The following is a 21,925-nucleotide window of genomic DNA, read 5'->3' as shown; positions in this document are numbered from 1 at the left end:
CAACCTAGTCTTTGTTGGATTTTTCCCCTCACCCCAATACTGAGGATTGAACACAGGGGTGCTTTCACACTGAGATATCCCCAATCCTTTAAAAAAAATTTATATTTTGAGACAGGTCCTGGCTAAATTGCAAAGGCTGTCCTCAAACTTGCGATCTTCCTGCCTCAGCCTTCTGACTAGCTGGGATTACATGTGTGCACCCTCATGCCTGGCCACCTAGTCTTTGTCTGAGGAGATTTATGTTCTTTCAAGGTGTCTGCATGTCTCTGAATGCAGTCTCTGAAACAACTTTCTTTAAATGGGCTACGAGAGTTTCCAGCTATGGAGGGGAGACCAGATTTATTTGTGTCAGCCTTCTCTTAATGCAGAGAGATGGGAAGAGAAGCTGCAGACGGTCTTCAGGCTGGGAATTTTCTTAGTCAGCCAACTCCTGTGGCTGGGTGGGTCCTGAGAAGCCAGAAATGACTGGTCCAGGCCTCCAGCTTGCCTCCTGTGGGTCTGCTCCCTCAATGCCACTGATGTGCTTGAGCCCAAATCCCTACAGGAAAGGAAGGAACATGGAGACATTCCTAGGTGTTTTAATCAGCTTCCCAATACTGTAAAAAATTACCCAAGATAACTTAGTAAGAGAAAAGCTTTATTTTGGCTCATGGTTTCAGAGGAGCAGGTGGCAGAGGAGACCTGTTCACCTCATGTCAGCTAGGAAGCAAAGAGAGAGAGAGGAAGGGCCCAAATCCACTACAACCTGACTTCCTCCTACTAGGCCCCCCCTGCAGCACCCCAGGCTGTAGACCAGGCCTTCGACTCATAGGCCAAACCACAACTGTAAGTTGGGGATGACCTGGGCAAAGTGAACACAAGCTGCTCACCACATCCTAAAGTGGACAGAGAAACCTGGACAAATGACAAAGGTGCCTACAAATCCTTTACTCGGGGAATAACACACGGAAAGGTCCGAATGCTGGGCCCTGGCAGAGGATATCAACTCCTTCAAGGAGAGCTCCATTAGGTTTGGAATCTGATGGGGGCACTAACCTCAGGCAGTCTAGCAACCCTGGGCTGCAGTCTCAGGGTTTCACTATAATTACTATTTCTCCCCCTGCCATAGCAGATGCTTTACCTGGGATGCCCTCTCTCCTGCCATATACCCAGATGTTGTCCAGGTCTGCTCAGACTTTGCCTCCTTTTAGGAAGCCTCTCCAGCTGCAGGTTTATTCTAGCTGCGAATGGCTGAACCATTGGGAGGATGTTTCTAAACTGGGACCAAGTCTTCAGACTATGTGTAAATAGTCCCATGGAAACACCTGGTTCAGATAGATTGAAAGCCCCTGAAGGACCTGAGAGTGAGACTTAGGGATGGATTCACTGCTGTTAAGCTCGATCCACTTCCTAACTGCTTGTTTTGTGCATGCTGGGGCTATAACTCTTCTCTTTGAAAAGCCTGCAGGGAAATGGAGGAGAGAGCCAGTGAAATGGATAATTCCAGTATAAGAACGGAGGTACCCAGAGTGGGAGAGGGACCAAGTCTGACTTCATGGGGCTCCCTCGTTAGGCTTTATGAGGGCTGGAACTGAGTCTGTGTGCTTTCTATTTCATTCCTTGTGCCTGGAACAGTGTGACCAATGGAACAGAACATCAGGATATGTTCAGGAAACCATGAGTGATGCATGGAGGTTGGGCTCAAGTCATGGAGGGCCTGGCCTTGCTGCTTTCCTAATGAGTCAGAAATTTGCCCTTTCAGCTGGAGTGCGACATAGTTGGATTTGTATTTTATTTTTATTTTTTAAATATTTATTTTTTAGTTTTAGGTGGACACAATATCTTTATTTTATTTTTTATGTGGTGTTGAGGATCGAACTCAGCGCCCTGCACATGCCAGGCGAGCGCGCTACTGCTTGAGCCACATCCCCAGCCTGGATTTGTATTTTATATCCACTTGATAAACTGCTGGGGACCTGGAGGCCACACCAACAATGTTTGTGGAGTGAATGTTTTGGTCACCACTTACTTGCCAATGTCTCTGCCATGATTCTGAGAGTACAAATATCAACTCCATCTCGGGTTTATTTATGGGACCTCTCTCAGGACCTGACCTGACATGGCAGAGCTACCTGTAATGGAACAGGGAAGCCTGGGAGTGGCAGAGGTAGCAAGCTGCACATATCACTGTAGTCCAGCCATGGAGGGAGGGCAGATTGGGTTGCAAGTGCTGGGCAGATATAAGGATGTCCTGCCTTCTCTCAGACTGTGGTCACTCTGGTAGACCAAGTTGAGGCCAGGGCTGATGAATACTGGAGGGCAAGGTGAGAGGACAGATTTTTTCCTTTTGTTTCTGTTGAGAGAGAAGCTCTAGCTGAATTTCAAGTATGTAGAGTGGAAGCCAAAGAAATTGTTTTAAGAAGGGAGGTGGCTGCTTTTGCAGAAATCACTCCTGTTCTTCAAGCAAATATTCAGAAGTCACCTTTCATGCTAAGACTTTCTATAAACCATTTAATACCTCCAGGGAGCTCCCAGGAAATATGCTGGAGTACTGTTCCCATTTTCCCTTGGAGCTGGAAAAAGGCGGACCTGGGCCAGCTGGAGGTGGGCCAAGCTGGTCTCTGCCTGGCCAGGGCTCTGGGGAGGGTGGATGCCTGGACTTCAGGGCTCTTCTGATTGACTGATACTGTGTCCTTTCCAGTGAGGACCTTTGATTTTGTGACCCTGTACCTTTAAGAGCTGACGGTGCAGTGCAGGGACTGCTGTGAGCCATTGTCCTATAGACCCAGAGATGGTCTATAGGACCATAGCTGCTCCCCTGCTCACCTTAGAAAAATCCTGGTGGTTTGCCCTTTTGATATTTTCCCTTCAGTTCTAAATTGTGGGTGGGGAAAGAGGTAGCAGCTGACCTTTTCTGGAACACCTTCACCTCCCCTCTGAGAGGTCTGTGACCTCATTCTTTGAGTGGCATTTTGATGGGGACAGATTGTGTAGTGAAATGGGAAGAAACAGACCCAGGCCACATCCTCCCTCCCTGAACCTTAACTTGACAGTAAGGATGGAGCTTCTTACATCTTCCTATTACAAAGAAGACAGGTTTCCTCCCCACTTCTTTGTCTTGGAGGAGTGTGAACCTCCCAAACAAACATGTATAAGCTGGGCATGATGGTCCACATCTGTAACCCCAGTTGCTCTGGAGATGGAAGCTGGAGGATTGCAAATTTGAGGTCAGCCTCAGAAACAGCAACTTAGTGAGACCCTGTCTCAATTAAAATAAATATAAAGGGATGTTGGTCAGTGATAGAGTGCTTTACTAATATGCATGAAACCCTCTGTTCAATCCCCAGCACCCTTAAAAGCCAAACAACAAGTCCCAGAAAAGCTGCTCCTCTGCTCACCATGGACCAACCAAGACACTCAGGAAGTGATAATTTAGTTGTCATGGTGACCTTTCTCCTGGTATAGTCCAGGGAGATGGAGATGGGGGAAAAGGAACAAAGGTGTCCTGTTTTTCTGGGGACATGTTCACCATTCTGGATGATAAACCTAATGGAAGGAGAGACATATAAGGGAACTCTCTGAGCCAGAGATGAGTGATGATGATGATGATGATGATGATGATGATGATGATATGGGGTCATCATTTATTGGGATAAACAATTTCCATGCATGATTTCATTCAGTCTGCACTCCACTCTTACTAGATAGGAACTATTCTCATTCTCCCCATTTTACAGAGAAGAGAGGTTGAATAGTGAGTCCAAGCTCACACAGCCAGCATGTAGAAGAGGCTGAGCCTAAATCAGGGCTCAGATGTAGAAGTCATACTGAGGCCAAGACAGCCTGTTTGCTGCTCTCTCTCTTTGCCTCCTGAGACCTAAGTGGCCCCAGGGCCCATGGGAGTAGTCTTTGCTCACTCAGTGCCTTCAACACCTGCCTGTGAGGTAGTGTGAATATTGCTATCATTCCCTTTCTACTCAAGGACACCCTTCTTCATGAAGTGAATTATTAGCCTAAGTCCCCACTTCCAGTCAGTGATAGAGCTGGGCTTTTAGTTAATGCTTTTCATGGCCACTTGGCGGGTATGGCCCTAGTAGGACCTCAGGAAGGTAGGACTGGGTCTGGGTGCTGCAGCACCACCCAGAGCAGTTGCTTGCTTTGACCCTTGAGACATCTGCTGTGAGTGTAGCCAGCAGCCTGTGCTGGTACCAGCTGCCTCTAAGGCCCACAGGGAACCAGCCATTCCCAGCTGGGCCTTGGATCTCTCTGCTGGGTGTGAGGCTGCAGCTGTGACATTCTGTCCTGCTTGCCTGGTTCAGACGGTAGACTGTGCAGGCCAGGAGGCAGACAGGGTCCCAGCACAGGGCTGTTGTGGGAAGGACATTGATTTCTCTAGGAACATAGAACATCCCTAGTAAAAACAAGGTGGATCCTGAGGATGGTGAGCAGGCCAGATCAAATTTCTATTCCTCTGGGCTTTTCATGGTATCACAAAAGAGGAGGCCCATGAACAGATTCTTGGCTTTTGGCTCTTGATTCATGTAAGCTTGCTCTGACACTTCTTTGTACAGTTTGGGAAGATTGGATTTCCCTCTTTTTCAAACTCGTAATATCTTCCTTCTTTCCTTTTTTTTTTTTAACCATTCCCTTTATGAACCCTGATTGGTCCCAGTTTACCCTTCAGAATTCAGCCCTTTCATGTAGATGCTCTTGTACTTTTTCCTATTTGCTGGAGATTGTAAGTCCTTTTACTAATGCTGGCTTGCAGTAGGAGATTATACATACATATGAAAGAAATTATGCATGAATAAAATTGTGGGGATCATTTATATTGTCCATATTGTATAGTGTCAAATCTAAGACAACATTGGTTCTAATGCACATCATTGTTCCATGTATCATTGAGAAAGAAAAAGCATTTGAAGCATGATATCCATTGTAAGATGCATCTCAACTTCAGAAACTGGGGAAAAGGTGGCCATTTAAGATCATTAAATCAGACTGTAGAGATGTTTTAATGTGGGAGTGTTAATACCAATGAATGTACAGAAGAAGCAAATGGTGAACCCAAACCTGCCTTGCACTATTAGGTTGAGGGTATCCACAAAGGATATGGCATGGTATGTCTGGGACATTTTATAGAATTCTATCATGTTGTGGCTGTTGGGAACGGGTCCTGTCTGATCCCAGCAATCAGCCAGAGAATGTCCAAGAAAACGTATTCCTGAATTTCACCCCTGAACTACTGACTTCAAATCTCTGTCTGAAGGGTGAGGCCCAGAAATCTCTACTTTATAAGACTCCTTGGGCCACCTCATCATTTATAGTGAAGAAGGTTAAGGTCAGGGAAGGGGAAAAGTAGCCAGGTCAGTTCAGAGCAGATGCTGACCAGCATTATTGCCCTCTGAAGGCTATGTGGTCCACCTCCAGGCTCAGTGCTTTCCCTCTCTCTTCCCTATCCCTTCAAATAGGACATGACCTGTTACAGCAATTCAAGTACCTCAGACTCCATTTCAAGGTTCAGTCTAGGCTATACAGTTACTTCATATAGCATGTGTCCTATGTCTTTCCTTTGATGGATGGACTGACTGACTTCCACCTGTCCATAAGCACCTGCTGGGTGCCAGGCACTCTCCCAGGTCCTGAGGGGTGTCCTTGGTTTGCCCAGTGGAGCTGAGTCTCCTTGGTGCCTCCCTCAGAGACAGTGAGTGCAGGGCAGTGGCCAGGGCCACTTTTGTGCTGTGCTGAGGTGCTTCTTTCCCTGAAGGTCCTGTGGGAACAGTGCCAGCTACTGAAGAGTGCCTCCGTGTTTGCCCGCTGCCACCCTCTGGTGGACCCTGAGCCTTTCGTGGCCCTGTGTGAGAAGACTTTGTGCACATGTACTCAGGGAACGGAGTGCCCATGCCCTGCCTTCCTGGAGTATGCCCGGACCTGTGCCCAGGAGGGCATGGTGCTGTATGGCTGGACTGACCACAGTGCATGCCGTGAGTTGCCACCCCTCACCTCCCTTCTTGATGGGCATGTGCTGTGTCTGTCCTGGGGTAATGGCCCTCAGGAAGCTTTGTGTCATGATGTGTACCTTCCCTCCAGCACAGTCAGCCAGTGCCCCCAAAGCCACAGGTGGCTGAACCCATATTCTGAATGGCTCCTGCTGTCTGCCACCTGGTCTTGTGAGTGCTGGCCCAAAGGGGAGTCCCCTCCCTCACAGGCTGAACTGAGGCTGGACAGGGCCCCCTAGGTCTGGTGTCTTGTCAGCTCTGTTCCACACCATGCCTCCCTCCGTACCCCTTGACTCCCCTCAGGAAATCCATCCCTGGACTCATAAAATATTCTGCACTTCAGACCCAAATCCCAGCAGTTTCAGTTTCAGGGTTTGTCTGCATATCTGCCTGTCTGAACTGAGGAGGAGCAGGGAGTTGGCCAAGCTGTCCATCTCTGAGAGACCAGAGTGTTCTGTTGAAGTCCTTCCCTTGTGTGAACTCAGCTTCTCTGTCTCTGGGCACGATGTGCGCCATTCCTTCTACCTCCACCTCCGACAACTGTGTTTGTCCTCTTCTAAACTCATCAGGTCCCCACTCGTCACCATCCCCGAATTATTATGATTAACTGGGGGCTTCTCTGGCCACCTTACAAGAAGGCTCCTCTACTCAGACTGACCAAATTTTGTGCAGATTTACAACTGTTCTGTGATAATTACACAGAGGATCTAACCAACATTACTCTGCACACATGTGTTACAGTGTGTGGCATATGGCTTTGAAATTAGTTTTTCATCTTTGCTGTGGGGTATGAGAAGGTGGAGACAAGCCCTTGGTTTCTCCTCTGGATTGTGGAGTGGGCTATTTTCTTAGGTCTTTGAAGGTTGGGTGGAGATGATACCTAGTGGATCTTGGAGAAGGGGCTTGAGGCAATTATTTGGGAGATGAAGAACCAGTTTTGTACATAAGGAACTGAATTCAGGGGTAAGGACAGAGACATACTTAGGTGATAGGCTTCCGTAGGCAGCCTTCCAGCAAGGGAAATAAATATAGAACGAGTCACCATGGACCAAGTGGATGTGAGCGGCATGTGCCCTGTGCATGTGAGTGTGTGTGTGTGTATGTGTGTGTGGATCTGAATGGGGCCAATTTCATGGGGGAAGAGGGTCTTTTGGAGGAAGACATGATGGGGGACACCATTAGCTCCCTACTGGTTCCCAGAGGCCACTCCTTTTTAGCCCAGAGAAGTTTGTGTCACCCTGATAATGTTTTAGGTAAAGGGGACACAACATAGAGGAGCAAAAGAATGCCAAGTTGTTTCTCAAGGATAGATGACCAAGGGGGAAGGGATTGTGGTCCCAGGTGCCCCCAGTGAGTCTTAGTTGGGGTCTCCCAAGGTGGGAGAGGTGACCTCAGAGGGACACATGGACCGGTGGGGCCAAGATGATCCTTGGAGCCCTGACGACAGAGCAAGCTGTCAGAGGTTTGATGGAGGCTGGGCTGGGGGCATGGCTTGGAGATGCGGCACTGCTGGAGAGCTGCTCTGGGGAGACTCCTTTGATTTTCTTTTCAGGCCCAGCATGCCCTGCTGGCATGGAATATAAGGACTGTGTGTCCCCTTGCCCCAGAACCTGCCAGAGCCTGCACATCAATGAAGTGTGTCAGGAGAAATGTGTGGATGGCTGCAGCTGCCCTGGTAATAAACTTCCCACTTTATTTACAAATCCAGGACCTTGCCAGTGCCCTTGGCTTTGGAAAGGGAGATGAAGGCCACTTGTGTTTGTTCCTCATTGCTGAAATCAGAGGCCTTTTATTTAGTCTTTCAAAGTCTCTGTAGAGAGTGATCAGGATTGAGCTGGGCTTTATTTTTAATTTATGTTTTCCTGTTGTACTATATCCATGAAGGCACTGTGTCTAGGGAAATGGGAGGATGGTCTGGGCCCCAACAGTGACTGTTGTTTGGGGAGCTCGTGCCCCATCTGAACTATGATTTTGTTTTCTCTGTTTGGGGCCAGGGAACCAGTCTGGGAGAAAGGTTTGTAAACTGTTTGCTGGGTTTGCCGTGTGAGCTCAGCTGAAAAAGGGCTTTCCTCTAGAAAGTCCGTCCAGGGGACACTTTGTGAGCTTTGGTCACAAGCCCTGTTTAATTACAGAAAGAGAGTCCTGTGTGTTTCAACTCATGACTTCTCCACTGGAAGACCTTGAACAAAACTCTTGACTCCATTTCTCCATCTGGGAAGTGGTGATGAATAATGTTCTCCTCTGTCATCCCTCATCACACAAGTCCTTGGAGCTTTCTTGAAAAAGCCCTAAGCCTAGATTCCTGACTTCCCTTCTGGTTGACCTTGAGCAAACCCTTTTCTCCCATTCCTTCATCTGTACAATGGAGATGAATAATCTCTCTCCCTCACATTGCATCAATATGAGGGATAAATATCAGGTTCTTTGAGTTTCCTGGGAGAAGCCTGAAGCTGGTGATCACTCCTGGGATTCTATAGTTGTGAGATGAGTACTAATGATGAAATGTTGAGACTTCTACCTTGATGCCCTTGAACCCAGAGGGACAGCTCCTTGATGAAGGCCGCTGTGTGGAGAGCGCCCAGTGTTCCTGCGTGCATTCCGGGAAGCGGTACCCTCCAGGCGCCTCCCTCGCTCGAGACTGCAACACCTGGTAACTGTGCAGCACAATGTGGTCTGGAGAGCTGCCCAGGGGCTTTGGGAGAGGAAGCTGGGGGAGGAGGGTCAGTGGCGGGGAGACCAGGAGCTGGCCTGGGCTGGCATGGAGAGTGATGGTGGGGTTGGGAACAGGTGTGGCAGGCAGTGCTGCGATGCGGGATTATAGTACCTCTGTGCATAGATGGTGGGGAGGTCACAGGAAAGGGTCCTTTACACACAGTCACCATCTCCCCCTCCATCCTCCCTCCCAGAAGATGGGCTACATAGCAATCCCCAGGCAGAAGGCAGTTCCTTCTCTCCTTGAAATCTTTGATCTTCTGGGTGGTAGGAGGCAACAGAGTCAAATGGAGATTCATGTAGGTCTGCCATGGCTTCTGCTGTCCGCTGGCCCAATTGGGGTGCCTCTCTCTGCTTAGCTGAAGTCCTCTCCTTAAGAACATCTCTGGTCCTCTCTGGGCAGCTCTATCTGTCCCCAATACACCAAGGAAAATATCTCCTTATTCCATCTCCAGGCCTCTGTCCTCTGCTGTCTTTCTTGAGTGGCAGCCTCTGGTACTGACTGAGACTTCCTGAAGGCCAACCATGGTGCTGGGCTTACCTCTCAACAGCTCTTCCACCTGCTGTGTGTGGGGGCAGGAATTGGACTCCTAGTACCTGAGCAGATTTTCAGGGACATGAGATACTCTAGATTTTCTTTCTTTCTTTTTTTTTTTTCTGTCAGGGTTTCTTCCCTTGTCAACATCTCCAAGGTTCCTCTGTGACCAAAGCTCCATCCTCTACAACTTTCCCAAAGACACCTCTAGCGCTGCTCCCTTCTCCCAGAGCTTCTCTGGAGGGCTGTGATATCTGTGGTGAGCTCAAATTGACCTTAGCTTGGCTGAACTACCAATGACCTGTGTTTCTTTCCCTGACAGCATTTGCCGAAATAGCCTGTGGATCTGCAGCAATGAAGAATGCCCAGGTAGGTGACCTGCTTACTGCTCGTTCCCTCTCTTCTTTTGATGGAGAGGTGTGTCCTCTCTTACAGGAAGGGCCACCTCAAGGTGTGGAGAAGTTGACTCTTCAGCATAAAATGGCGACAGCCCCCTGATCACAGCTCAGGTTTCAGATACCAGCTATGCTGAGGGTGGGAGAGGAGGGGAGCTCTTCTCCAGCTGAAAAGGGAGGCCACACCCGGGGGCTAAGGTGCTTTGTTCTTTCCTGTCACCTGTTTACTCAAAGGATTAAGACCTGTGAAGTCTTGACTGCTGAGTTCTTTGGAAAACTAAGAGGAAGAAGGTGCTGATAACCCTTTAGGCTTGAAGTGAGAGTCTTACTGGAATTCTCTGGAATGCTTGATATGCAAACCATAGCATGGTGCACGAGCTAGGAGAACCAGGTGACCTAATGATTCCTCCAAACCTGTCCCTGCCCTGGAAAATCTGCTTAGGAAAAATTGTTTTATAATCTCTGCCTTTTGCATTCTCCTCTGTTTGGCATCTGCTCTGTTCTGTTTACTGCAAACTTTGTCCATTCAAAGCTCCCGACCTGCCTCACTCCAGTGACCCTAGGTCTCCCCCCTTGAACTTATTCACATGATGTTTTTGAGGTGCTGGACAGCGTACTAAGCACTTTACAGGTATTACTTTATTGCTACCTGTGGGATTGGTACAGTTTGTTCTTATCTTGCAAAAGGGAGGTTAAGTAACTTGCCCAAAGTTACATAGCTACCTAGAGGGAGAGTCAGGACTCAAACTCACAACTGCCTGGATTCTACCTTTGCCCTTCCATTTTCTCTTCTTCCTGATCCTAGATTTTGGACCAGGGTGATCTTGGATACCAGGGATCATATTTGAGGTCTTTGGATTTTTGAGGTCTTTAGAATCACTCAGTTCCTTCTTTAGTGCCCTTCACACTGAGAAAATTGTGGAACTAGACGGGAGGTGGGCACTAGGGTTAGGTCCACTAGTCTAACTAGGTTAACCAGGTTATCCTTTGTGTAATCCTTGAAGAAAGCAGTAAGTACAAGAGATTGATGTTGATACCTGTGCTCCATTTAACATAATAGTACACCATGAAAGACCCAAGGAACCTTTGACAGACATATAAAGTCGCTGCAACCAACCTGTGAAAAACCTCTAATATCTACATAATACACATTCATTATATAAGATCTGTGAGCCACAGTTGGTGGAATTTTGGAAATTCAGCTTGTCATTTTTTTTTCAGGTGGAATACGAATTTTCAAAGTCTTAGGACTAGTTTCTTCAGGAAGGCCTTCCATCCATCCGTTTTCCAATCACCCACTCTGTGCATGATGGTCGGGTCTGGATAGACAATACGATGCTCTGATAGTCAATTCAAAATCTAGAGAATAGCTTTGCTGAGGATGCAAGACAATCTCTTGATGCCTAGATGGGCAGGTAGCCCCATCCAGCTCTGGTCTACTGAGTGGTTTGATATTTTGCCAACAAAGCCACTGAGCTCTTTTCTTATTCTCATTTTCCCACTCTGACCCTCCTTCTCTGGTTCTGAAGTTTAGTTGGTTGTTGCCTCCCAGTTCTTTTCTGCCCAGGTTTCCAGGCTTGTAAGGACGCTTTCCCATGATTCTGCTGGCAGTGGGGCTGTCTTATGCTCCCCGGGTGATGATTGCAGGAAGAGTTTCTCATAAGAAGAGTGGACTGGGAGGTTCTGGAAGGGCATATGCTCAGCTCTCCTAGTAAAGCAAAGAACATGCCAAGGCTTCTCTGAAGAACTCGGAGGAGTCAATATTGTAAATCTTAGAAATAGAGAACTGGGTTTTGATTCTCTGAAATAAGATGAGAGTATGTTGGCTATCAATTGCTGTGCAACTTTTCCTCACAGTTTCTGAATGCCAGGAATCCAAGTCTGACTCTGGATGTCTCTGACCCGTGATCTCTCATGAAATTGCAGCCAAATAGCTATTGACTGGGGCTGTGGTCTTATCTGAAGGCTTGGCAGGGGAGTGAGGGGGATTGCTTTGAAGCTTATTTATGTGCATTCATTTTATTCTGCTATAACAGAATACCACAGACTGTGTAATTTACAAGAAACAGAACTTTATTTGGTTCATGATTTTGGAGGCTGGAAGTCTAAAAACATAGTGTTGGCATCTGTTATAGGTCCTTGTGGTGCTTCATTCTATGTGGAAGGCAGAAGGGCCGAGAGGGTGTGAGTGAGAGAACACCAGAGGCCCAACTTGCTTCTATAACAACCCACTGCTGATACATAATCCACTCCTATTGTAGTGACATTAGTTCATTCATGAGGGCACAGCCCTCCTGGCCTAATCAGCTCTCACAGGTCTTACCTCCCAACACTGTTGCATTGAGGACTAAGTATCCAAAACGTGAACTTTGGGAAACATGCAAAACACAGCAGTGGGCTTGCAGCCTCACCGTGTGGCCCTCTCCCTGTGACTGCCTCACAACATGACAGCTGGCTTCCCCTGGGGAGAGTGACTTCAGAGAGAGGGGGTGGGTGGGGAGAAACCAGAACAGGCACCATAGTCTTTAAAAAACAAAATTTTGAACTGGCATATATCACATCTGCTGTATTATATTCACTAGAAATAAGTCAACATGTCCAGTCTATGTATAGGCGGAGAGAAGTTATGCACCATGAAGAACTCCTTTTGAGGCTACTAAGCACAGAGAGCGTGGGTAGTGAGAGGGAGAAGAAGGTCTCAGGAGGGCAGAAGTCTGTGCTGGGGCAGGGCTGGGGCTTCCTGTGACTCATTCTCTTGATGCCTAGATGTGCAGGTAGCCCCATCCAGCTCTGGTCTCCTGAATTCCTTCAAGCCAGCCAGACTTGTACCGCTCCCTGCATTCCTCTGCTTGTGGGTGAGAGGTTGAGCCAACCACAGGTAAAACTATGGTGCATTAGTCAGCCTGGCATTACAGATGACTAAATAGGGACCCAGGTAACTTGTGAAGTAGAGAGGTTTATTTTGGCTCATGATTCTGGAGGTTCAAGTCCAAGATTGGGGTAGCTCCATTTATTTGGGCCTCTGGTGATGACAGTCTCTCATAGCTGTTACCTCTGGATCCAGGAAGTGGACGGAGAGAGACTGAGAGGATGGGGTTCTGCTATCCCCTTCAAGACCACGCTCCCAGTGATGTAACTTCCTCTCACTAGAGCCCACCTCCTTAGGTTCCACCAACTCCCCAAAATGCCACTCTGGGGATCAAACATTTAACACATGGGCCTTTGAGGGACACTTAATATACAAACCGTAGCATGTGGTTTCCCCAAGTCTGCAGACTTTCCTTTCTGTAACCCTGAGTACTTTTATCTTCCTCTGCAAACAGTGCCTGTTCATTGTGTTCCCATTGAACTATAAAAGTTTGGTTGCAGATAATGGAGGCAGAGCATGCCTGTAAATAGGGACTGTTCCTCAAATGAATCAAGCCCTTGTTATAGAATCTCAAGCTCCTATTAGAAGAGTGTGGAAGGCACTTTTCTAGAAGAAGGAAGGGGCCAGTAGAGGGCTTTTCATTTGTATCCAAAGTCCCATGACCATGTAAAAGTGGCCTAGAATGGGAGCTGAGAGCACAGACTTGGGATGTAGATGGTTTGGTTGGAATTCCAGTTCTACCACTTACTAGCTGGGTGATTTTTGGTCAGCTACTTAATGATTCACAGCCTCAGTTTCCCTGTCTGTCAAATGGGGATGATAAGAGCAACTTTACCCCATGGCCGTTGTGAGGCTATTATTACTTCACATCCAACAAGTACCCCATCAATGCTAATGAGCCATTAGCATTTTCCCAGAGCACAGAGGCAGCAGTTTCTTTAAGCAGGGGTGAGAAGGGCAGAGACATAGATGAAGGTACAAAGAAGGTGCCATAGAAGGGTGGGGGTGAGGTGGGAGTGTAGCTGGGCAGGTGGTACAGGAGGGTGGAGAGACCTCTTTGGGGAGGGGAGGAATTAGCGTACTCTATTACTCGGGTTCAAGGTAATTTGATGGATTCTATCCCAGCCCTGAAGTTCAATCTTGGGATTCAAGGTCAGTCTGTTCCTAAGTTTCTAAGAAGGAAAATAAGCACCTCATTCCTGGACAACAGAGACAGCCATGAATAAACTAGGGTGGATGAGCTCCCTTAGGAGGGTATATTCCTGGGTGCCTGGGCTCCTCTGGGGATTCGGAGTCTCTGAGATTCTAGAAAGCTTCCAGGGTCTCTCCCAGCCCTTGTTGGGGGTCTCTGGAGTTACATCAGAGTTCCTTCAAGCCAGGTAGTGCATCTTTTTTCATAGCTAAGGTTTTCTTCCATATAACCTCTATGTTGCACCTATGCTTTTTGACAAATTTCTACACATGCCCAGAATCAGAATGACATCAGGCTTGGCCTAAAGAAATCAAGTGTGCAGAAAGTACAGGAGCCAGTGCACCAAGCACTGTTGAGTGGTGTCAAGTGCTTAGGGCTCTGGATCCAGGTGGACAGCCCATGTTAGCTAGCTTTCCATCACTGTGATGAAACACCTGAGACAAAAAAAAAAAAAAAAAAAAAGAGGAAAGATTTATTTTGGCTCATAGTTTTTGAAGTTTCATTCTATGGGTGGCTGGTTCTGTATCGTGGTGGAAGCACGTGGTGGAGGAAAGCTGTTCAGCTGGTGACACCCAGGAAGTGGGGAGGGGGCAGGAACGAGATATAGTCCAGGGATGAGATATAGTCCTCAAGGGCATGCCCGCAGTGACCTGCTTCCTCCAGCTGGGTCTTACCTCCTTGAATTATAAACTCTTCAATGGGATAACCCATCCATGTGGTTAGCACCTTCATGATCCAACAACTTCCCAAAGCCTCACCTCTGAACTCCGCTGCGATGGGAACCAAGTCTTCAATATGTGAGCGTTTGGGGAATATTCCAGATACAAACTATTACACTGTCCATGTTCAAATCACTCTTTGACCACTTTGCAACCTTGGATTAATTTAACTTCTGTGTTCTTTAGTTTCCTTATTTGTGAACTGGAGGTAATAATGACCACTTCAAAGGAACAACCAACAGATGGTTCCCACAGAGCACTTAGAGATGCATTTTCACATTTGGTGGAGATGTTATGGTGTTTTACGGGCAGGCTTCTGTGAACTCTGATGTCTGGAGGAAGTCTGAGTTGCTTTGCTAAAGGCCTGTGGCTGACATTTCTGCAGGGAAGGCTGCAGGCAGGGAGCAAAAGCCACCCAAGCAGAGCAGCCTGTGCAGGGCTTGCTTGATGCAGACAAGAGGTTTGTCTGAAAGAGGTGATGTTCTTCCATCAGAAAAGAGGTTTCCTTCCCCCCCGCCTTTTTTTTTTTTTTTTTTTAAATGAGAGAGGACCTTTATTCATGTGGGAATCAATGTGCATTAACTTCAGGATGCTCTACTTTTGTATGCTATTAAATTTTATTTATTTATTTTTATTTGTTCTAATTAGTTATACATGACAGTAGAGTGCACTTTGATTCATCATGCATAGATGGGAGTATAATTTCTCATTCTTCTGGTTGTACATGATGTAGAATCCCACTGGTCATATAGTTATATATGTACCTAGGATAATAATGTCCAATTCATTCTACCATCCTTCCTATACCATACCCCCTCCCCTCCCTTCACTCCCCTGTACCTAATCCAAAGTAACTATATGCTCCCGTGCCCCCACTTATTGTGAATTAGCTCCACATATCAGAGAAAACATTTGGCTTTTGATTTTTTGTGATTGGCTTATTTCGCTTAGCACGCTATTCTCCAGCTCCATCCATTTACCAGCAAATGACATAATTTCATTCTTCCTTATGGCTGAGTAATACTCCACATTTTCTTTATCCATTCATCTGTTGAAGGGCACCTAGGTTGGTTCCATAGTTTAACTATTGTGAGTTGAGCTGCTATAAACATTGATGTGGCTACATCACTATAATATGCTGATTTTAAGTCCTTTGGGTACTTACTGAGGAGTGGGATAGCTGGGTCAAATGGTGATTCCATTCCAAGTTTTCTGATGAATCTTCATAACACATTCCATAGTGGTTGCACCAATTTGTAGTCCCACCAGCAATGTATGAGGGTACCTTCTTCCCCACATTCTCACTAACATTTATTGTTGCTTGTATTCTTGTAAATTGCCATGCTGACTAAGATGATATGAAATCTTAGAATAGTTTTGAGAGTAGTTTTGATTTGTATTTCTCTAAAAATCTTGTGCCTTCATTCATTCACCAAACTTGTAGTGCCTACCTTTCTGTTTAATGATGGTTGGCTGATTTCCAGGGCTGCTTTTTGCTGCCTGCTTGCTAATATCCTAGGTGTCCTCTTCCAGGTAGAAGAGGGGTGGGCCTGGCCATAAGGCCCATTGTTTGGGCAGATGTTCCAGCTCCTTGGCCAACTGCTACCCGGCAACTCACCCATCCGTTTCCCTGGGTTTCCTGTGTTTGCAGTCCTGTTCCTCAATTGTACCAAGGAGATAAGCTGAATATGATATTTAGACGTCTCGAACAGAAACAAATCAGTGGGGTCAGATCAGGAAATCAGATGGAGGATTAGATTTTAGCCTTGAAAGTTTTGCTCTTGAATATTTGCATATTTTCTCACTGACCCTCTTTTCCTGGGCATTGTCAAAGATAATGGAAGTCCAATTTCTTACTCAGATAAGAGTGCTCTAGAGAAAACAGAGAAAGGCTGGGGAAAGAGTTCCCACCCATTTCATTGCAGCAGGGTCAAGACATTTGACATAAATGATTATGTGGCTCTGTTTGTCCAGCAATGGTGTTTTCTGAAAACCAGTCGTTTAAAAAGGTTTTCCTGTGACATTGCTGGATTTGAAATTCCAGGACATTTACAATGAGCTGGGGTGACCTCTGACCCTATCTTGTTGCCTGTTCTCTGATTTCTATGAACCTCTCATGCTTGCCCTTTTGGGAGGGCAATGAGTGGGGAGGTGATATTAGGTGAACGATCTGGGACCTCCTTATTTTCTTCTCCCATCATTTGGCCTGGTGTGCCCTCCTGTCCATGCCATCCTGGAAGGAGTCAGTGGCCCTGAGGACTAGGCCTAGGGATACTTATCAGTAACCTGGGGCTTCTCACCTGCCCTCTGCCTTCAATACATACTCAAGGCAGAACCACAATTGATCCAAAGCTGTGAAGTCTAGCCTGTCCCTTGACTGTGCCTATCAGTGAAAATATGGGCACATGGTAGCAGGCAGTGGGGTCCTCTGGTACTTGGCTTTATTTGTTTCTTTAAAAATGATTTTAGAATAAAAAATAGGAATTTTATGGAGTACTTTAAATTGTTACTCCATGCTTTTCTTCTTATTGGAAGTTTTTAATCAACCATTCATAATTTGACCAAAGAACGAGATATTTTGAAAATGTGTCACATTTTCAAGATGTGGAACACATGGAACAGAACCCTACTTTTTGTAGAGGACTTAAATCTGAATAATTATGAGTTTTTCAGTAAATCTCCGCATAGTTTTCTGGTAATTTTACAAAAATAAGCCCATCCCTTTCAGCTTAGCTATGATTTCACTTATCTTGTTGCCTGGAATGAGCATCATGGTTCAGCACAACCATAGAAGACCCCCTGCCTCCCAGGCAAGTGTCGCTCTTCAAGTGTCACCCTCTTCTTGCACTGAGAAGCTGAACCTCAGGACTGCCTTCTCATAGAAAAATTCTTCCTCTGCATTCTGGTTGTTCCATCTCTGTTTTGGAATTGATTTTTTCCTGCTTCCACACATGTCTTGCTAGTCAGCAGGTAGAAGGGACACCTCCCACACGGCTGGTTAGTTTGCATGACTCTCCTCATCTTTCTGAAGCGGCTGGTGTTTGGGAGGGCAGTCTGTGGAGAGAGGTGGATGAATCTTTCACTTAGTAGAAAGCCCAAAGGCTGGGTGGTGTCAGTTTTAAAAGCTTGTCCGGCTGTTTAACCATGATCTATTCACGGTTCTTCTCACAGAAGCTTAAAATCAACTCTTTAATTTGTTCAGCACACTGGACATCCTTTCTTACAGTTAAATTTAAAAGGCTTATGAAACCAAAAAATCTCATCTTCATCCGCATCGTCATTTCTGTGTCTGAAACATTCTTAATCACATTCCCAATGCAGTTCTGGCCAATTAAGAGGTCTGTTAGTTCTGCAGTGTTCAGAGGAGGCTTTGGGTAAAGCCTTTGGAAAAGCTACAGTAATTTCTTCATTTCAACACAATCGTTATCTGAGATGGAACGAGCTTCAGGTTCAGTGTTTACTTCCTTGCCAGTGGTCTTGTCAGTTTCATTCTCTTCTTTGTCACTGTCCCCATCATCTTCGTCCTCATCCTGGATTTCATCTTCCTCTCCTTGTGGTGCTGGAGGCTATGGGGCCCACTCCCCACTGCCCACCCTTTCTGGTACTCATCCTTGATAGGTGAGCAACTGGAGTCTCCCTGTGCCCTTTGGGAACCTCCTGGCTGTGTGAGAGAGCCCCATGTCAGCCCTGAGAGATGGGACCATGTGGGGTGGGCTGTAGGTCCCTCTTAGGGGGAACTTCAGTGTTAGGCTTGGCAAAGGCAGTGGAGAACCCAGCACTGATCAGGAGTGGTGGGGTGGGAAGGAAGTCCCCCTTTCTTTTCTGTAGAGTAGATGGCAAAGTTGAGGGAAGATGGAGAGATGCACAGAGCGAGGTTGGCAAGACACCCAGATGCCCGATTTAGCTTTGGTTTATCTGTTGTGGGTCCTGAAGATGGGGTTGCTCCAAGCCAGGGCAGAGACTTTGGCAGACATGCTTGAACATCCTCCAGGATGTGTGGGGCCTGAGCTGTGGCCCCCCAGGGAGTTGGAGAGGCAGTTGGTTGGGGGGGGACATCGAGGGCCCTGAGTTCTCAGATGATGAAGGGGAGTCCTAGTCCCCCCCACTACAGATGTGTCAGCCTGGGCTCCGGAGCTGGCCTTGCAGAGGTCAGCCCTGACAGGGCAGTGGTGAGATCATGAGCAGATGGTCTTCTGCCCGCCTCCCTCCCCCATTGGCCCCAGTGGAAGTCACAGCATGGCCGTGCCTCTGAGGTGGCCTCAGAACCGCCCAGAGCTGCTCCTCTGCTGAGGCGCAGATAGAGACCAGGGCTGGCTACTGCTAAGCCCTGAGACAGCTCCACCTCCCTCCTCTCCCTGCCTCTGGCTGCCTACGCTGCCTCCTGGCCTTCAGGACTCTCCTGGGTGGGGCTGTGTCTCTGAGCCCCTCCACATGCCAGTGCACAGAGCAGTTGGACAGCCTCCTGTGGCCAGGCACTGCCTTCTGCAGTGCTGTGACACTGACCTGGGAGATGCTCTGAACCTGGGGCAGCATGCCCAGAAAGAAATAGAGGTGGCAAGAGCTGAGAGTCAGGAGCGCTGGCTTCTGGCCCTGGCTTGGCTGCTGACTGTGCACAGCCTTGTCATCTCCCTTAGTTTCTTCATCTGCAAAAGGAGAAATTGAACTGAATGACCCAGCTTTGACATCCTACCATTAGGGAGTGGGGACTGACTTACAGCCTCTGCTAGAACCTGGTTTTAGACTGGCGTGGGGCAAGGACACCTCTGGAGTTCTGGGGAGCAGAGCACCCTGTTTGTATATGCGTGCCACCTTTGCCACCCTGGGGGCTTCCCTAACCCCTGCTTCTCCCTTCTTCTGTGTCCCTCCAGGGGAGTGTCTTGTCACAGGCCAATCTCACTTCAAGAGCTTCGACAACAGGTACTTCACCTTCAGTGGGATCTGCCAGTACCTGCTGGCCCAGGACTGCCAGGATCACTCCTTCTCCATTGTCATAGAGACTGTGCAGGTGAGTTTGGCTGTGCTGACCTGCCAGGAGGCAGTGAGGTGGCTGCAGAGCTACTGGGGTGAGGGGCGGCTGTTCCAGACTTCAGCTGGCTTCATTCACGGAAACCCAGCTATGCCTTGCTCTCTCGCTGTTGGGAGAAGGCACCTGCCCTGCCAGCACCTACTCAGGGCCAGCTCAGTCTATGCCCAGGAGAAGCATCCCCTTAGGTCTGCTCTGTGGCCCCCATGGCTGGATCTCTGCTGTTGGGTGCTGAGGACTGAGTGGGGCGGGGGCAAGGAGGGCCCATCACCTTTTCTGAGCTCCACGGTTTACATGCAGACTCTTTTGTAGGGAACAGAGCAGAGGGGAAGAGAGGTAGAGCTATCGAATTCCCCTGAGGACAGAGTCCCTGGTTTTCTTGTATTAATTGGCCCAGGGACAAGAAGATGAACCAGAGGTCTATACTTCTTGGTATAAGACCAGGACAGGATATTAAGGGGTGTTTGTAGGGGGCTGGGGTTAGGGCCTTCTTGCATGCTTCTGGGGGCCTCATTCACATACAATATTTTGTGAAGATGGAGGTGCCCAGGCTCTCTGAAGTTGAGGTGTTTCTCTGGTTAAATGGGTCCTGGGCTGGGTGCTAGACTGGCAGGGGTTGCAGTGAGGTCACCCTGAATCCCCTCTCGACAGTGTGCTGATGACCCTGATGCTGTTTGCACCCGCTCAGCCACTGTGAGGCTGCCCACCCTGCACAACAGTCTCGTGAAGCTGAAGCATGGAGGAGGAGTCTCCATGAATGGCCAGGATGTCCAGGTCCCCCTCCTTCAAGGTGGGCTCACTCTTCTACCAAGCCCCAGGCTGGCACAGCTTCTCCCATAGCACCCCTCCTCCTCAACATTCCTTCCTTCCTGGTGAGGGTCCATCTGTCTCTTCTCTGGGAATGTGATGGGGAGTTACCTTTGGAGGACAGGGTGGATATTCTTGGCAGGCATCCTTGCAAGAAAGGAAGGCTTCCTGGAGGTGAGGGACTCAAAGAGAAAGCTGGCTGAACGTCTGGTAAGGGAGGAGATGATCTAGCCCTGGGAGAGAGTACAGAGGGGTAAAGATGCCAAGAGGATTTTTGCCTTGACTTGAGCCAAAGGAACCGGTTGAGGCAGGGTGATTCTGGTTGTACTTTGGGGTGGGAAAGGAGTGGAAGCTGACCACACTCCAAGAGGTTGGGGATGGCTGCTGAAGGGGTCAGACCAAAGATGCCAGGTGGGGGCAAAGCCATGTGACCCTCTGCCCTGGGAAAAGCCTTGCTGGTCAGTGTCTCCACCTAGTTTGCACAGTGCCTGTCAAAGCAAAATTTCTTTCACACAGCCTAACACCCAAACTTCACCCGCAAAGCGGCTCTCAGACCCTTTGTCCTCCATGACTCCTGGCCACGCTGTTGCCCACAATCCTAGCATTGCACGCAGTGGATGAACTTGGGCTAGTGAGTACACTGATGTCCATGTGTGTTCAGCTGTGTGTGTCTCTCCATGAGATGATATATGTTCCTCTGGGGCAAGGTATAAGCTCCTGACTTGTCTCTACCTTCTCCTAGTAGTGATCACTGCTGTGTTCAGCTTTGCACACAGCATCACTCAGCCAGAGGGACTGAGTAATCCAGTCTGGAAGCCATATGCACAGGCAGAGAGGCCCAGGCATGCCCAGCGTGGGAGTTCAGTGGCAGATCTCCACTGCAAAAGAACCGGCTTATAGTTAAGAATTCAGGAGCCTCTTCTGCCCTCTTGTGGCATTGAGGGAAATTACAGGGAATTGCAGGGTATACAGGAGGTCCTTGGGGATCTTTGGGGAATCCTAATTGCCTCTGTCTACCCTTCCTCTGAGACCCCCTTAAGCCTCATGGACATCCCATCTGCTTTAACTCCTCTCTGGTCATTGCTATGGTCTTTATGAGACATCCCATCTCTCCCAACTTGCCTGCCTGCCACCCCACCACACTGTCCCTCCCCACCTCAGCCTGAATACTGTCTTGCTGGGCTCCAGGTGACCTCCGCATCCAGCACACTGTGATGACCTCTGTGCGCCTCAGCTATGGGGAGGACCTGCAGGTGGAGTGGGATGGCCGTGGGAAGCTGCTGGTGAAGGTAGGTCCCCTCTGGAGCCATTGCCTCCCGGGAGCCTGATCCTAACAAAGTACCCCTTGTGCTCTGGGCAGAATGGCTTTGTGTGGTGGGAGAAGAATTCCTTTCTCCTCAGGCCCTACACCCCCAGAGTGAGGAACAGGCCTCTCTTGTCTATGAGAAGCTAGTGTTTGTTTTCTGGACGCCCCCTATTGGCCTGACAGGTTCTCTCTTCTGGGGATCAGATGTCCCTGTGCTGGGCCCTGGTGGGGCTGGTGAGGTGGTGGATTTGCTGACCAATCTCCTAGCTGCAATGAGGCCTGGGAGGAGGGGGTGTCTTCCTGGGTGCTCACTGTAGCAGCAAGGGAAGAGCTGGGTTGGAACACAGCCAGGACCCCATGTCCTGTACCCCTGGGGGGAGAAAGCTGCC

General features: G+C 48.2%; 1 protein-coding gene across 2 annotated transcripts in view; it reads left to right on the top strand.

Annotated features, from left to right (window-relative positions):
- The window catches only part of Vwf (von Willebrand factor), a 161,098-nt gene that overhangs the window by 26,326 nt on the left and 112,847 nt on the right, over positions 1 to 21,925 (top strand). For both annotated transcript variants that reach the window (XM_046424111.2, XM_046424112.2), the window contains 7 exons: positions 5,747 to 5,963; positions 7,531 to 7,653; positions 8,517 to 8,628; positions 9,548 to 9,594; positions 19,269 to 19,405; positions 20,075 to 20,213; positions 21,419 to 21,519. In XM_046424111.2, coding sequence (XP_046280067.1) covers positions 5,747 to 5,963; positions 7,531 to 7,653; positions 8,517 to 8,628; positions 9,548 to 9,594; positions 19,269 to 19,405; positions 20,075 to 20,213; positions 21,419 to 21,519 — 876 coding nt within the window. The remainder of the gene's footprint in view (positions 1 to 5,746; positions 5,964 to 7,530; positions 7,654 to 8,516; positions 8,629 to 9,547; positions 9,595 to 19,268; positions 19,406 to 20,074; positions 20,214 to 21,418; positions 21,520 to 21,925) is intronic.

Source organism: Marmota monax, unplaced genomic scaffold, assembly GCF_021218885.2.
Source record: "Marmota monax isolate L192 unplaced genomic scaffold, Marmota_monax_Labrador192_F-V1.1 WCK01_AAM20220418_F8-fsc00186, whole genome shotgun sequence".
Lineage (NCBI taxonomy): Eukaryota > Metazoa > Chordata > Mammalia > Rodentia > Sciuridae > Marmota > Marmota monax.
Note: the sequence above shows the minus strand (reverse complement) of the source record. Positions and strands in the feature narration are given on the sequence as shown.